Source organism: Parasteatoda tepidariorum, chromosome 4 (assembly GCF_043381705.1).
Source record: "Parasteatoda tepidariorum isolate YZ-2023 chromosome 4, CAS_Ptep_4.0, whole genome shotgun sequence".
NCBI classification, from domain to species: Eukaryota; Metazoa; Arthropoda; class Arachnida; order Araneae; family Theridiidae; genus Parasteatoda; species Parasteatoda tepidariorum.
Window position 1 is genome coordinate 2,387,267 of NC_092207.1, and position 13,118 is coordinate 2,400,384.

The 13,118-nt window shown below is 29.1% G+C and overlaps 1 protein-coding gene across 4 annotated transcripts in view; it reads left to right on the forward strand.

Annotated features, from left to right (window-relative positions):
* LOC107452910 (ubiquitin carboxyl-terminal hydrolase 47) overlaps positions 1-13,118 on the forward strand; it is a 97,938-nt gene that overhangs the window by 37,543 nt on the left and 47,277 nt on the right. For all 4 annotated transcript variants that reach the window (XM_043052876.2, XM_071180440.1, XM_043052877.2 and 1 more), the window contains exons 12-17: positions 2,966-3,020; positions 3,270-3,479; positions 7,798-7,877; positions 8,583-8,634; positions 10,698-10,771; positions 11,761-11,816. In XM_043052876.2, coding sequence (XP_042908810.1) covers positions 2,966-3,020; positions 3,270-3,479; positions 7,798-7,877; positions 8,583-8,634; positions 10,698-10,771; positions 11,761-11,816 — 527 coding nt within the window. The remainder of the gene's footprint in view (positions 1-2,965; positions 3,021-3,269; positions 3,480-7,797; positions 7,878-8,582; positions 8,635-10,697; positions 10,772-11,760; positions 11,817-13,118) is intronic.

Below are 13,118 nucleotides of genomic sequence, written 5' to 3' on the forward strand. Positions count from 1 at the left end.
TATCGAAAGCATCTCGTCTTTCGCGCTCTTCCTTTTTATAAGATACAAAAACTTACAGTTGAAGTTGTAGTGCATGTTGTGCAAGTTAAAGTTAAATTATCTAAAAATCACGAGTTGAGACGAAAAATTGATTATACGTTAAAAGTTACGGTTGAGAAACACAACATACACGCGGAGATGAAAGATGCCGACAACCAGTGGAATTCTCAGAAAAAAAAGGGTGGAATGTTCTCGAAATAAAGGGGCTCTTCAAGGAGCTGGTAAGGAATTTTAGGGGGAGAAAGTCCAAATTGCGCTACCGCTTAAGGGGCTAAAGAAAGATGATGAAATAAAAAAATGTATTACAAAATTATAAATTAAGTCAAAAGAATTAGTATTATTGATTAAAAAAACAGGATATTTATAAATTAGGCTGTGACCTAATGTCACACTATCAATTCAATTAATGTTATTATAATGCTTTTTTAAATTTATTGTTGTGTTTTTGTCGAAGAAAATAGTAACTTTGTTAAGTCATCAGTGTTTTCATTGCAGAAAAAAAATGGAAGAGAATTTCTCACCCTTTCTCAAAAACAGGGTGAGATTTCAAAAGTTAAGTGAGATTTCTGAAAATTAAGAAAACACGAATAGACTTGGAAAAAAAATATTTCTTTAATTATAATACATTTTTAACATCTAATTTTTAAAGCATTGAATATTTCTGCTGCATCATCATATGGAAAATGTTCTATATCTACTCTTTCATCAGCTATTCTCATTAGGTTGCTCAAATGCTTATCAGTCAATCTGTTACGATATTTTGTCCTAATTCGATTTTGAGTGATAAATGACCTTGCAAAAGATGCTGAACTATTCGGAATCACTAAGTAAATTTGTAGCATTGTGCACACACTTTCCTATCCTCTACATCTGCCAGCATAAGCTTTTCAATTATTTCTGCTATAGATTAGTGAAGTTTGTTGAAGTTATTTCCATGTTCTATTTTTTTTTCTGTAATGAAACCACTGAGTGCCGTAACTTTTTGCGTTAATCATTTTTTAATGCGAGGAAAGAAAAAAATATGCGAGATTCTCATGTTCTCGCATTGTAGTGATAACACTGGTCATGAAAAATTCTTGGAATTAGTCATGAAAAATCATGAATTTGAAAATCTGCATTGTAGCAGATACCCTGAGTCTATTTTTGACTTGAACTTTAATAAAATATTTGCTGAATCTTCGGAAAATATTATTACTAAGTAAATATTTGTTTCAATATTATTTTTTTTATGTTTAATTAGACTTAAAGACATTATGTTTAAAATTGCATTTCATATTTTAACAACAGTTTAACACATATTTATCTTCAGGTAAATTAATTTCAAACTAAGATTACACTTTTTTTAAATTATCCTGCTTTGTTTTTAAGTTACTACTCAAATTGTTTTAAGTGAAGTCCTGTGCTTTTTGAAAGGGTCACAACATACTTTTTTGTAAAAATTTATATATTTTCAAAAACAAACTTTGATGATGAAGACAAACACTTATAAAATTATTGACTGATTCTATTCTCCATTTTAATAAAGTTAAATTAGTTTCAGCTAAGTTTTTTCTGGTCTGTGTAGCTTTTTTCGTGGCATAACTCAACAAATGACAATCAATCTTAGTAACTTCTCCCACACTGCACTTCTGCATTTTTCTAGGTTTCAAAAAGTTCTTATTGATAATTAATGATATTGATAAAAATTAGAAGCAGGGCCCCCTGTTTTTTCCACATATATTCGTAGAATTCAAGACCACTGGTTATCGGACTTCTGTTGGTTAAAAATTTATTTTCAAAGAAATTTTAAAACTTTTACTAAATTCTGTTTACGAAGCCTTTACATACACTTGATTCTTCCTCCAATTCATTGAGCAGAGTCTTTGGTTGCTCCAGAATCTGCTATTATCTCGATTCTCATTCGCACAATTTTAATATCAAACATATACTTTTGTATTTATATGTGATTTACAACTTACACATTGGGATTCGTATTCACATGATCTAAAAATCATGCAGCATGATTCATATTTACACTATTTAAAATTTCAGTATCCCAATTTGCATTCTTGAAATCCAAATATTGCATTTCTTGTAAGAAGTACATTTTTTCTTGAATTAGTTAGTATAAAGGTATGATATTCTTTATTAGTAGGTAATTTAATTATAAATGCTAGTTCAAAATATTATGTTAAATATGAAACATGATTGGCTTATAAATTGATATCTTGGTATCGATTTTTTGCATGTAAAATTTTTAGAGTTTTTCACTTAGTGTCACAATCATCCCTGCAATTATTAATGAATGTTATATTTTTGAACCTATTTTATCTACCATATTTATAATTTCTAATATGTTTATATTAAATCTAAATAATTTCTTAACATGCAAAATGTTTATGAAATTTTACTTTAATTTGAAGCTTAATCCATCTTTTTTATTTAAAAAAAAGATTATTTCTTTCCCTTTTGAAGATATTCCACGTGGCATGAAATCCAATCTTTAATTAAAAGAAGTTCATAGCTAACATTTTGTAATTTTTTTTTTAATTTATAAATATTTATATTTTTAATTATATTTTTACTAGATTGTTTTTGTATTTAAGTATGTTAAGGAAATTTCATCAAAATTGCTTGATAAACAAAAAAGTTATAATTTATTTTCTACAAAATGACAAACTGTATTTTAATGGTGCATTTAACAGAAATTTTAAAATTCCTGAAACCTTAATCGCCAGTTAAACTATAACTTGGGGATAAAATCAAACAATTTATATCCTTATTTGGGTGCTCAAAAATACCATCCATGCAAAGTTTAATGAAAATCTGAGATAATGAGTGTCGTTTCCTGGTTGAATTCATATGAATTTACCCTACTTTGTTTGCCTCAATTTTAACTTGTGTATTTAATATTCGAAAATAATTCATTTGTCTGTTTTATTTTCAGAGTTGCATTTCCAGAAATTTTGACAGTAAATGAATTTATTAAAGTAGAAAATAAAGTAAGTATATTTGATTTTTGTTTAATTTATTTATTTTAAAGTGAACTAACTGCAATAAATTGTAGCTTTACTTTCTAAAGATAAACGTATACAATTATTATCAAATATATTGAAATTTATCAGTTTCATAGATACTTTTTATTTTATTTTAAATAATGAAATTTATTCTCTTAGTTTTTTTTTTGTTTTGTTAATATCTTGCATTAGATATAAGACTACAAAATTAAAATTACATTAATGTCTTTGTAGGAAGCCTCAGATGATGGTGATACCACAGATAGTGGTTCCGTCTTAGATGATGAGAATGCTGGTTTTCCAAACAGACACACAATGTCTCCAGAGACGTTAAGTGACAATGAGCTACAGGATGATGATGAAGGGATTGATGTCGGACCTTCTATAGAAAACTCTCATGAAGTCTGCATTAATGAAAAGAATTTAAAGAAGTCCATGGAAAAGGTATGTCTCCTTCAGACAGAATAAATTCCATGTTGACTTATGCATATAAATCTGAACATATTTAAGGAGACAGATGAGGGAAATCTTTCACCATGGTAGGAGGTTTTTTTCTTTCACCTAATGAAGTAATCATGAAGTTAAAGAGAAGTGAATTCTAGAAAACCTAGACTAAATTAAGTTTCAATTCAAATGATGAAGAAATGTTTTCAAAATATCAAAATGTGAACAAAGTACGCGGGTGCCACTTCTCAGTTTTGAGGACTGAAATCTGTGTGAAGAAAAAGCCAGTGAGCTGAATTCCATACTACAATTAATCTCTTTCCAAGAACTGTCGGGGCTCTGGGGATAATGTATTTGCCATCTGATGAGCTGAACCGCGGTGGCTGGTCGATATGAATTTGGCACCTGGTTTGCACCGAACACAGTGCAGGTGTGAAATATCCTCAGTTGTACACAGAATCATGAGTTAGAATCCTTTTGCTGTTAGGTTAACAGTAGGAGGTTTTTCTCTCCATGTAACGCAAATACGGGTTAGTTCAATCAAAAAAAGTTCTCTGCGAAAACGGCACATTTAATACTTGATTAAGGAGTTCCATTGTCTTCTAGATTGGTTTCAAAATTACAAGGCTACATAGTTGAACCTCAGTAGTTGTGAACCCAAAAATTTTGTCAGTTGGATATAAAAAAATCTTTAAAATAACTTCTTATCGAAAACATTCTTTTTTTATTATTCTTGCAAAATAATCTAATAATGATGACACACCACTATAAGAATTGGAATAATAAAAATTCAATGTCTTAAGTGTTGAATCTGCTTGAGTTTTTTCCCCCTGATTTTTAGAAATTCTGAGAGAATCAAAACTTTCAAATTGAAATTTTTTTAAGAAAAATACATTTTGTAGAGCTAGGACAAAAAAATTGATGATGAAATATCAAATATCTACAGATGAGTGTCCATGTTCATGAAAATGGCTCAAAGAAAAAGTTGGTAGTTTATTTTTCAGCAAATGGTGAAAAAAAGACTTATGTTTTTTTTCGTTTGCTGTAAAAAAATTAGAGGAAAAATAAACAAGTCATTGATGTAATATGTGGGCCATTCTCAAAGAAAGATGATTTTTGCAGTCATTAAGCAATACATACCTGCAAGGTCTCGTGTTATTTAACAAGGAATCCAGTATTTTACGACTATCTCCTGTTTACCCGTATATTCTCAAATTTCTCCGAATTTGTTGAAGAAATTAATTTAGGAAAAATAGATTTTTGGTAATAAAATATCTGCTGATGGCAAAAATACTTATCTTATTCCTCAACAGATAGTGCTTTTGCCAGTACTGCAGTATGTTGAGTGTTAATAGTTTAAGTAGAGTGGTGATGTCTCAGGAGATAGAGTGTTCGCCTTCCAATGAGATGAACTGGGTTTGAATCCCAGTGATGGTTGCTCGATGCGAATTCCGCATTTGGCTTGCATCGACCACTGTGCTGGCATAAAATATCCTCAATGGTAGATGGTTCTGCAAATACGGGTTTGTTCCATCATAAATTCCTCCAAAGGCAAATTTCTACCAATATTTGATCCAGGAGTCTTCTGAATTGGGTTCAAAATTACAAGGCTACCGAGTTGAACATTGGTAGTAATAAACCCCAAGTTGGGTCGGCTGATTTTTAAATAAAATAGTTTAAGTAATTATAAATAATGGTTTAAAAATCTTCTTTAGATTGAGATCTATAAACATATTTTTTACTTTGCTAAATGTAAGGACTTATGTTATTCTCAGCTATGAATTTCTCTTTTTGACTTACATGATTATACATGATGTATCAAAACTGTACTTGTAGCCAAAAAAATGTCACTAGTAAAATCTCCGTTATTCTATTTCTCCAATGTTGGCAGGTATGGCAATATATTTCTGAAAATTCTGTTAAACAATGGTAGACTGTGTTAATTAGAAAAAATAATAAGTTCAGCCTTGAAATTTTTTTGGAGTGGCACCCATGAATGTATTACTTCCTGACTAAGTATTTGTACTAATCCTAAGTATTTGTACTACAGTTGGTTTCATTTTTATGCTTGTAGCATTTTCTCTGCAAACAAAATAGCACATGTTAAAAATAAAATTAATATAAAAAGTCAACTAATGATGTACGTAATTTTGAGTACCAAACAAAAATTTTTTAAATACTGGTAATAAAATCTTAGAAGGACAAATGTTGAAAAAACTTTTCATACATTCAATAATAAATTTAGCTTCGTTGAAGATTATATTGAGAAAAAAATTTCTGAATGAGACAGAAGAAATTTTCCATCTGATAGACATTTTACTCTTGTGGTTCCAAATATTTTTCAGCTTTTGTGTTTGACAACTTTTCTTATAATTGAATATATAAAACTAATCTATGGTTTATATTTATTTACTGACACATTTTCTGTTAATTGCAAATATCATCAAATTTACTTAAAAAGACAGTGGTTTCTTTTTTGGGGAGAGGCTTGTTTTCTCTCTCTCTCTTTTTTTTTTTTGCATTTGACACTCAATAAAACAACCCTCAAGCATCTGTTTAAAACAGTGACTTGATAACATGTGGGCATAGTATCGTGAATGCACAAAAATACCATTTACTATATTAATTAAATGCTAAAAAGAATACTTGACCAATTTTGACAGAGGATTGCTTTACTACAGTAGAGAACCGATTATCCGGAACGATAGGGACCATCGCTATTCCGGATAACTGATTTTTCCGGTTTTCTGAATCGCTACAAAAAGCCGTTTTTTTATCGTTAAACCCAACTAAAAAAATATATATATATTTGGAAATTATCTTAAAAAGAAGAAAAAACGATGAAGTAATACACTAATGATTATTTCTAAACTGATGGTAAGGTAAAGATCTTTCAAAAAAGAAAGAAAAATCCTAAAATCTTATGAAGAAAAAAACATCTTTTTAAAAAAATCGCGGGAAAATTTATCGAATTTCGTTCCGGTTTTTTGGTTTTCCGGTTTTCTGATTTCCGGATAACGGGTTTTGTACTGTATAATAAATATTTGGTAACTAAATAGAAAAATTGGCAACTTTTTTCAATAATTATACATGCACCCTTAAAAATCACACTCCATTTGTGAAAAATGCTTAATTAATATGTTGATATAGGCTGCCGTTTCTAGTAAATATGTCAAGTATATTACGAAGAGAGCATGTTTTAACTGAAATAAATCACACAAGGAGACTAACATTTCACGAAAAGAGTGAACACAATTTTGAAACAAGAAAAGTTTGATTAATAAATTTATTGTATGCATTGAAAATAAATTTACGCAGATTATGAATAAAGTACAAACACCTCAGACTTAGGATAAGAATTTTGAGGATCTTGTCAATCTTTCTTCATTCAAAACAGATTCAAGAGTTTTTTTCCCCTCCATCAATTGTGTTTAATAATTACTTTCAGAAAGCAATTATTATTACAATGCATTTCATTGCATTGCATATAGCAATGAATTGCTTAGTGTGGACATTTTAATAGACTTAAAAACAATGTCTCTGAAATAGGTGACTTCATATGGCAGAATTTTTTCATTCTTTCTACGACATGCCTCTCTAATACTAGTGTCATTCTGCAAGATACTTTTCAACTTAACTTTTTTGGTTAAAATAGCGTAACATAACTTTTTAATCAAATATGTAATATTTTTTTTATAATATTAATATTATGGCCAATATTCTGTCATTTTGTAGGGGGAAACATACAAATAATTTCGCATTTTGAAAATCTTCATTAAATCAATCAATCGTTAAAAAAAGTAATTAAAAAATCAAGAAATCTGTAGCAATATCTATCGAAAAAAAGACTGATGGCGAAATCGCGTTGATTGGACTTTCCGAAAAGGGGTTACTGAATGTGTGTTTTCATTTCGAGATTCAGTTGTTGAAATAAATATCAAATTAAAAGTATAGGATTTTAAAAGCTACTTGGAAATCAATAAAAAAAATGGAACACAAATTTCTGCAGAAAAGAAAAGCCAAATTTTTTACTTCACAAAGGAAAGGTTTTTCTGCGAGAACTCTGTAACGTTCTGCAATAATATTGCCGTGTCACCACGATTCTGCCACAGGGATGGGACTTTATGCATTGGAAGGATTGTTGTAATAGGAGGTCATACTGAAGACTGTAATAAAATATTTATTATAAGTCAATGTTTTTTTTTTAAAAAAAAAGAAAAATGTATATTGCTTAATTTTGCAGTTTTACTTAAGTGAATAATCTAATGATCAATATTAATTGTTCTTTTTTTTTAAAATTTTGTATAATTTTTTTTAGGGTCCATATGTTTATGAGCTGTTCTCGATTATGGTGCATTCTGGTAGTGCTAATGGTGGCCATTATTATGCATACATTAAGTAAATATTTTTTTTTCTTAAAAATGCTTTTGAACCCTATTAAAGAAATTTTAAATTAATGTTGCTGTTTATTTAAAGTTTGAAGTCATTTCATGTTTTTTTTTTGTTTAAATTGTAAGACAGATTTAGTTAACTCATCTTTGTAAAAAATGAAATATTCATCATGAGAAATCTTTTATTATGTTTTATCTGTTTTTCAGTAAATAAATCTCTTGTATTTTCTAATCAACCTTTTCACTTTTTAGACTTATTACAATTAGTTCTTATGCTTTTAGGCTGATTTGAAAATACACCACTCATTAGTTGATTATCCTAATCCCATAGAAGTGATGTCTTGTTGTAAATAGCCTTATTTCAGATTTATTGTAATTAGTCTAATCGTAATCAGCCTGAGAAATTCTTTGCATTGTTCTGTATCAAGTAGATTAGAAAGTATTAAAGTCTAGCATGCATTGCAAATGCTGGTGACCTTTACTTTTAAAATGTCCCTTTAATACATCTTCATAAGTTTAAAAAATAATGTATATGTTTTATATTTACTGGTAATTTTTAAACTTTTAATAATATTTTTGTAAGGAAATGCAATTAGATTACTAAAAACTTTTCAGCTAAAAAAGATATGTTAGTTTTAAGGGTTTTATGTGATTTTATTAACTGTAAAATTTTGTTGGAATGTTATGATATACTGATAAATTTTTCCTTTAGAGATTTCAAGCATGGGGAATGGTATTGTTTCAATGATGCTCAGGTGACAAAGGTAAAGTAATGTATTGTTTTCTTTATTTTTGTATTGATTGTGGACACTTGTTGCTGCATTTATCCTTACATATGGGTGAATCTCACGAAATATGACAATTCACTGTCCCTTGCTCCTAGATCTAATACTATAATTCTAAAAGAACTTTTTTTTTAAAAAAAAATTAATAAATAGCATTGCTGTTAGCATTTTAAAATGACTTTGCACTAGCATTGACTGTTTTGTATAGTTAAAATATTTAATTGAACTTCAAAATGTCATTTTCCACGCATGTCCCAAACAATGTTTCCAATAATAACTAGCTACAAAACTTCCCATAACATTTTCAATATCTAATTTTTTTTTTACCTCAACTGATGTAAGCATTTCTAGAATATACCCAGAGGGTATTATTTACAAAAACTTCGTTTAAAATAATTTTTTCTGTCAGTAATTTGTTTGTCCCAAGAAAATCTGTCATTTTCCTGGCTAATCTTATTTAGTGGTTTATAACCAAAATAGATAGTCAGCAATCAATATCTTAAGTTAATAGATTGATTAGATACCCTTCTATATGAACATGTCTTGTTGCATGAATAAAGAACCAATTTTTCTGCTTCAAAATCTATTTCAAAATTTTTTTCAAGATGAGTAGGTTTTTGTGTTGTCATTTTCCTGCCTTCCTGAAATCATTAATAACATAAACTACATAGATTTATCTGAGTTATTTTACGAAATCCTGTTGTTTTATGCAGAATGTAAACGTCTTAGGTCAAAATATTAAATTAAATTAAAGTTATATGCTATAAAATGGTGAATTTGTCATTATCCTGGCTGTCATTTTCCTGGCTTATGAATGCCAGGACATTAAAGTCTTACCAGAAATTTTTTTTAACTGCTAATACTGTAAGGAGGGAAAGCAAATATTAACCTAATACCAAGTTTATGTATGATTGTAATATCAGGGGTCTGTCCAGACATTTTGTGAAAGGTCCGTTTTATGTGAAATTGTGAAAAATTACTCACATTCTTTCAACCAGGGTCCGTTTTTATGAATTTGTGCAAATAGGGTCCGTTATTGCAAAAAAAAGAGACTTTTTCAAGGACTTTTTAAATTGTAAATAGATACAAGATTATGCTGTGCACTGTAAAATTATAATAAAAAAATTAAATTTTCAAAAATAAACAGCAATTACTGCTTCTAAATTAGAGATGCAACATTTGATATTTAGCCTATACACTGCTGAACGCAGAATATTCATTTCGGAAGAATAATGGAAGAATCGTCTGCCGAAGACAAAACTTAATTCGTTTACATCCATCTTTCTTGTTTTCTGCCTTGGGAAGGGTTTATTCGATTAACAAAACAATAATGAAGATAAACAAATTTGTGAAGGGTCCAATTAAAAGAAAAATCATTTTGTGAAGGGTCCGTTTTTAAGTTAAAATATTTTGTGAAGGGTCCGTTTTTAAGTTAAAATATTTTGTGAAGGGTCCGTTTTTATGAAAAGATATTTTGTGAAGGCTCTGTTAACGGACCCAAATTTCTTCTAAACAGACCCCTGAATATGCTTGGATGTAATCGAAGTTATTTATTTATTTAATGATTGATTATTGTACACAATTTTATTCTGTACTTATCAGCAACAAAAATTTTTTGATTCTTTCTACAGTGGATAAAAAGAATTAATTTAAGCAATTTATGGTCCATCTGACCTAAAGGCTTAAGTTGTGTTACTTACTATTAACTTAAAATGACTGTTTTTTAAACTTCTAAGCTAATATGTCATTTTCCTGGCATTCAAGATTTGGTGAATTTCTATTTTATTTTTTTACTGGAGCAAATGTCAATAAACTGCACTGTTCTCCGCAAGATATTAATAAGTGTGACTAAAGAAGTATAAAAAAAAATTTTAGATTATTTTGAAGACTTTAAATTTAAAGAAATTTTTTGGTCTGAATTGTCAAGTTTAAAAAGAATCACCCATATATATCAGTCACTTATTTTATTTCTATGCCCATTTATTCTTGTAAAGATAGCCATTTCTGTACATAAACTTCAGAAATGTGTTTTTTTTGTTTAGATAACGTATGATGACATCCAAAAAACATATGGTGGTGGACCCTTAAGAGGTTATTATTCAAGTGCATACTCAAGGTATAGAACATACTAAATCAAATTTTTTTAAATTAATTTTTTAAAATTTTTTATTTATTTGTTTATTTTTTTGTTTCTAGCATTCTTATTTATTTGTAAGGCTACTAATTTATTATCTTGAGAAAGTTTTTTCTGAAGAAAAAAAAATTTAATGTGTTTCAAAAATTATGTAGAAGAGGCGGAGTTTGAAACTTAGTGCTTTGGTACAAGGCTTCTCAAATCAGACTTGTACTAACCTAAAGTATCGGTCAGTTATGCCTCTGACTAACATTCAATTAAATGTAAATAAAAGATTATTTTTCTGATAGGGATGTTTGGTTTGACATTTTCGCCTCTCTAGTTATGCAGTCTTTGGTCTGTATATCTTCATTGTAGTTTTTGACATGTTTCTTATGTGCTGGGATTATTTGAAAAACCAAAGTTGACACCCAGTTAAATTGCGGGATTTCACTCTTAATTGTAATTTGCGCTTGCGCAATAGAGGATTTAAAAAAAAAAAAAAAAAAATGACGGCCATAGTTAAGTGCTTTGTGAACATTTCTGTAGTGTTGTCAATTGGAAGGAATTTGTAACTTCTGCTTTGGAAGTATTGACATGTTAGTTTTTTATTTTATTTATTTTTTTGAAAAAATCCACTTTTGTTTCTCAATTTTCTATATTCTTGATTTATAATTTTGGATCATGAATTGATTGTTAAGAACAAAGCGATTTTCATTGTCTGCTATGTTTATTTATTTGATATCTATATTTTTTAACTGAATGAATTCTGATTCCTCTTTTTTCAAATTCTGCCTCATGTGGAATCACATCTGTTTTCATTAAAAATCTTCTATTATTATAAATAAAAGTAGAAGATAGTTTATACTTAACATTCAATTATTTATTATTAAAATCAATTAGATATGAAATAGGATATTTTTTGTGAAAAATTATATTATATATCTTAAGAATTCCTATTATTATTTCCTATTATTATTATATATCCACAGTTCAACCAATGCTTATATGCTGATGTATAGACAGATTGACAAAGAAAAAAATGCAGGTAAGTTTAATTTGTCTTTTGTTACATTTAAATGCAACATAGTCCATTTATAAATCAAAATATATTGGAACTTTTCTTAATCCAGAGTGCATAGTATTTTTTAAAGAAACTTAAAGGTGCTTAATTTTTCTTTACCATTTTTGGTTTTTGCCAAAAATTATGCAAAGAGCATGGTTTTCACGTCATTTTATTCAATGCTTTCACGATTCATTTAACCATAAACCATTCAGGCATACCTTCTGTCTGTAACACTTGAAAGCACCAACCAATTTACATGTTTGGTAAAATGCCTGCAAGTCCGCATGTGCGTGTACTGAGCTGGATTTGGTGCGAAGGATTCTTGCACTCTAATGCGCAACTCTGCTGCAGTTTGCAAGAGATTCTCAATTTCAAGCATTATTTTCCACCCTCTGAAAACTATTTATTTAATAGATTTAACCATAAACTAAAACCCTTATCTAAAAGTTAAGAGTTATCCAATCCTATCAAATCTTGACAAACTATCTAGTAGAATATTACATCATTGTAGTGTATCTACCACAAATATAATTCCAATTCACTAGTGTATTAGCCATGTTAACACAATTTTATGTGGAGGTACCTTTTCATAGATGACGGTTGACATGGTCGATAACTACTCGTGCCCCACATTGGTGACCTTCAGACATGATGTGAGCACGCCTACCTTGCCAGAAACGCCCACTACGATTTTAACATGTCTTCTTCGATGGATGGTCCACATTGAACAGATGACTTGCTACTTGTGACTGCGACATTGTCCTCCTCACGCTGTTGCTTCTCAGTCTCGATCACACATAACGTACGACGTATTCCCTCGACTACAAATGGCAACACAGGAGCAGTCACGACCTTGAACTAAATACAGCTCTCACTGCTAAATTGCTTTCTCTCACAAGAACGCAAATTTTCTTGTCGGATTGTTCTATCCCATTTCTTAATCAGCATTTTTCTTCGAATCACACGTCAACCGCATTTTTTTCTCATTATTATTTCATCTCGCTGTTGCCACTCAGCACTTATCATTTTTTATTAGGATTAACAAATAATAATTTTGAAAGGGTATAAAATTAATCTAACATTTTTACTAAATACATTTTAGCAGGCATTAACAACTTAATAACAAAAAAAAATATTAAAAAAATTATCTCAAAATTTATATTAAAAAAAAAAAAAAAATTAGGGTTACATTCTACTGACTACAATTATTTTTTAAAACTCTCAATAAAGTTTTATTACAAGAGTTTATTTTTTTATCATAACATCCTCTATTGTCACTAAAAA